Source organism: Nicotiana attenuata, chromosome 5 (assembly GCF_001879085.1).
Source record: "Nicotiana attenuata strain UT chromosome 5, NIATTr2, whole genome shotgun sequence".
Taxonomy (NCBI): Eukaryota; Viridiplantae; Streptophyta; class Magnoliopsida; order Solanales; family Solanaceae; genus Nicotiana; species Nicotiana attenuata.
Genome location: NC_031993.1, coordinates 36,883,701 through 36,887,769, shown reverse-complemented (window position 1 = coordinate 36,887,769; position 4,069 = coordinate 36,883,701). Strand labels below are relative to the sequence as shown.

The 4,069-nt window shown below is 37.7% G+C and overlaps 1 protein-coding gene across 1 annotated transcript; it reads right to left on the bottom strand.

The window, feature by feature from the left end:
* Nucleotides 924–3,866, bottom strand: LOC109225655 (actin-7). The gene is made up of 5 exons (XM_019390402.1): nucleotides 3,712–3,866; nucleotides 2,712–2,781; nucleotides 2,204–2,597; nucleotides 1,513–2,126; nucleotides 924–1,420 (listed from the first exon to the last, which is right to left on the bottom strand). Exons 2-5 carry the CDS (start codon nucleotides 2,769–2,771, stop codon nucleotides 1,355–1,357), a joined length of 1,134 nt encoding a protein of 377 aa, XP_019245947.1. The 5' UTR covers nucleotides 2,772–2,781; nucleotides 3,712–3,866; the 3' UTR covers nucleotides 924–1,354.

Below are 4,069 nucleotides of genomic sequence, written 5' to 3'. Positions count from 1 at the left end.
AACCCTTTTTCATCCACTTTGAGGTGCGGGGAACACATCATGCACGTTTTGCTTTGGGGAATTAAAGGGCCTGAAGAATTGGACTCCCTATACTAGAAGTTTCTAGTGATATGATCCTCATTTTGTTTAAATTCCTATGGAATATGCGACTGTAGAGGCACACAATTAAATAATGAACCACATCCGCTCACAATTAAAGATGTAAGAAACACCAGAAAGAAGAAAAAAGAAAAAGAGGATGCGACTCCTTATTCTGCTTGTATTTTCTATAGAAAATTGACAATCACAAAGATCCCACGAAATCACAATAACACAAATAATTCAATATTTTTGAAAACTTATAAATTTATTATACTTGCATTCTGAGTTTTTAAAGTCAAAATTGAAAATTACATTCGGGAGATTTGAAGTTCTGCAAGCCAAGCCAAGGGTGTGTTCTACACACCCCCTTTTATAAAGTCTATTATCTTTTGTTGTTTTCTTCAGATAAACATTCCTCCAAACATTCCTATTATCCATTATAGGAAAACGATGCATCAAAAATTTGGTTTTATTGTGTTGCAATATAATTCCTCGATGATTGTATAGCCGTATAGCCAAAATCAATTGGCACAAGGGCAAATTGGCCATTTTAAACTAGGTTAAACGAATCATCAATAACCTCATGGAAATACAATTGAAAATCCCTCCAATTGACCAGGAGGTTTGTCCCGACTAAGACAAGGCCATATTTAATAGTAAATATACATATATTGAATTCGTGGAAAGAAACAAATATATTACCAAGTGTAGATCCCTCATCCAAAGGTAATCTGCATTGACGTTTTTAGCCTCAAACATTTGCTGAAAACGCCTAGAAGATTATGTCAATATGCGTTTCAGAATTTCTGTATCCACACGAAATAGTAGTGATTTCCTCAAACTGACACTAAAATAGAAACTTTCTCATTCAATAAATATTAACATAATTGTTTTAAGAAATAAAAAGAACCACAAAAGTGCGAATCCAGATAAAGAAGAAAATGAGAGAAGACAAAGGAAGAAACAGCACAATCACTCTCCTCAAACTACAACCAACCTAGAAGAGAAAAGACTTCGAGCTGGGGATGGTGATGGGGATGGTGCCAGGCCAAAAAGGACACTGCAGGCGGCACCTCACAAATATGCTGAGAAGATAACCCAAATTGAGTTGAAACATGAGATACACTGGCAATAATTGTTTGTTGCCCTCCATTCATAGCCCCACCACCTCCAAACTAATCCATCCCAGCAAAACCAAATTTACTGGGGACATAATAGCAAAAGCGGGAAAACAAATAGGAAACTTGCACTTTTAAGTAAAAATAACAGCACCTTAAAAGCACTTCCTGTGGACAATGGAAGGACCAGACTCATCATACTCACCCTTTGAGATCCACATCTGATTAAGCACAAAGACAACAAAAAAATCAGTCTAACTAATAAATGTAATTTGAAATGGAGAATGTTAATCCAAGAAGTATAAAAGCTCACCTGCTGGAATGTGCTGAGGGATGCAAGAATGGATCCTCCAATCCAGACACTGTACTTTCTCTCTGGTGGTGCAACAACCTTAATCTTCATGCTGCTTGGAGCTAAAGCAGTGATTTCCTTGCTCATCCGATCAGCAATACCAGGGAACATGGTGGAGCCACCACTGAGAACAATGTTACCATAGAGGTCCTTCCTAATATCCACATCACATTTCATGATGGAGTTGTAGGTAGTCTCATGGATACCTGCAGCTTCCATCCCGATCATCGATGGTTGGAAGAGAACTTCCGGGCAACGGAACCTTTCAGCACCAATAGTAATAACCTGTCCATCTGGCAATTCATAGTTCTTTTCAATGGAGGAACTGCTCCTGGCAGTTTCAAGTTCCTGCTCGTAGTCAAGAGCCACATAGGCAAGCTTTTCTTTCATGTCACGGACAATTTCCCGTTCAGCGGTGGTGGTGAACATGTATCCTCTCTCGGTGAGGATCTTCATCAGGCTATCAGTAAGGTCACGACCAGCAAGATCCAAACGAAGAATGGCATGGGGCAAAGCATAACCTTCATAGATAGGGACGGTGTGACTCACACCATCACCAGAGTCCAACACAATACCTGTCAAAAGTTATTTGTTAATTCAAAATTATTTCATCAGGCAGACAAATTTGGATCATGGAAGGACTAGTACTAACCAGTGGTACGACCGCTAGCATACAATGAGAGCACGGCCTGAATAGCAACATACATAGCTGGAACGTTAAATGTCTCAAACATAATCTGGGTCATCTTCTCTCTGTTGGCCTTAGGATTAAGGGGTGCCTCAGTCAGGAGAACGGGGTGTTCTTCAGGAGCAACTCGAAGCTCATTGTAGAAAGTATGATGCCATATCTTCTCCATATCATCCCAGTTGCTGACTATACCATGCTCAATAGGATATTTCAAGGTCAAGATACCTCTCTTGGATTGGGCTTCATCACCCACATAAGCATCCTTCTGTCCCATTCCAACCATAACACCAGTGTGGCGAGGGCGACCCACAATGCTGGGAAACACTGCTCGAGGAGCATCATCACCAGCAAATCCAGCCTACATTTCAAACACAAATTATTCATTAAAAAACCTATACAGTTCATTCACATTAAAAATTTAGCTATCACCGGTGGCTTTATGTAAAACAAAAGAATACAAACACAAACTAACCTTAACCATTCCAGTTCCATTGTCACAAACAAGGGGCTGAATATCCTCGCCGTCGGCCATCTTAATTCACCTAAAAATAAAAGAAAGTAAAATGAGCACCTAGTATGAGTAGGTGGCGTAGCTAAGTGTGTAAGGGAGTTCAATTGAATTGTGTTCGCCGGAGAGTTACAGTGTGCAAATAGGCTAAAAACAAATTTTCTGTACATACATAAAATGTTGAATCCCTTGATAACTTAGTGTATTCACAGCGTGGAAAGTTTGCATTTTTTTAATCCCTTTGTAGACGCTGAGCACAAATATAATAATTTTTTGAAATAATTACACTTCTGTTTAGCAGAATATATACAAATTTAGGTGTCAACACATAAAAACATCCCGATACAGATTGAGGTGGACGTTTTACTTGTAAGTTAGACAAGTGAAATGCACTAAATCCCGGTCAAGTTAGTTCTCAGTTAGGCAAATACAAATGATATAATACTGCAGACATCATTATAAAGGGTAACCTTGTTTTTCTCATATCCCAGCAGAAATCCTTATTTTCAGTTAAAGCTATGTTTTGTGACAAACAAAATGAGTATACAGAGATTCAAAAGAGCAATTATGGGAACAGTTCGAATATGCAACAACAAGAGATGTTATTTAAAAAAAAACAATCATTTCAAATAGTAAAAATGGTAGATCTAGGAAAATCCTGAGCAAAAATCACTTTCACGACAGATTCACAAGGGAAGAAATCATAATAATAACAGATCTTCATAAATTCAACCGAATATCACAAAATATCATCCCTAAATCTAACCTCATCTCACCAATTAGAGCAGTAAATACATCAGGAAGACAAAAGGCAAAAAAACTAAACAAAGCATCAATTGAACATCAGAAATCATAGCTCTTTTAGCACAGCTAATAGATCTCAATGCAAAAACTGAAATGTTTTGATTTATTAGCTATTAAGCTATAAAAAAACCAAGATCTGATTAAGCAGAGGATAGCTTACCTGAAAACGAAAGAGGAAAAAAGAGAGGGAGATGGATCCGAGAAGCAAAGCCAACCAAAGACGAAGGCCGGCTCGCTTTCTCTCTCTACAACACTCTGTTGAAACGCTGTAAGGGGGTTGAAAGAGAATCAATGTGTTATGACAATAGACAACTATAAAATATATATATATATAAAATATATATATATATATATATATATATATATATATAATAACAAACAGAGTGACTTTGAATTTATGATTTCTTTTTGGGTTTGCCTTTTTGTGTGACCAATCGAGACTGGAACATGATAGATCAAGGCTCGACCTCGTGTTATATCGAACCATGGTGCAAAGTTTGATCGTTTCATGACCTAGA

What these genes read in the sequence shown, in the direction of transcription:
- LOC109225655 (XM_019390402.1), bottom strand. Translation starts at nt 2,771, where the DNA reads ATGGCCGACGGCGAGGATATTCAGCCCCTTGTTTGTGACAATGGAACT. An exon ending in ATGGAACTGGAATGGTTAAG is followed by an intron (nt 2,598 to 2,711) that starts GTTAGTTTGTGT and finishes TTTGAAATGTAG; the next exon opens with GCTGGATTTGCTGGTGATGA. An exon ending in CCCTCAGCACATTCCAGCAG is followed by an intron (nt 1,421 to 1,512) that starts GTGAGCTTTTAT and finishes GTGCTTAATCAG; the next exon opens with ATGTGGATCTCAAAGGGTGA.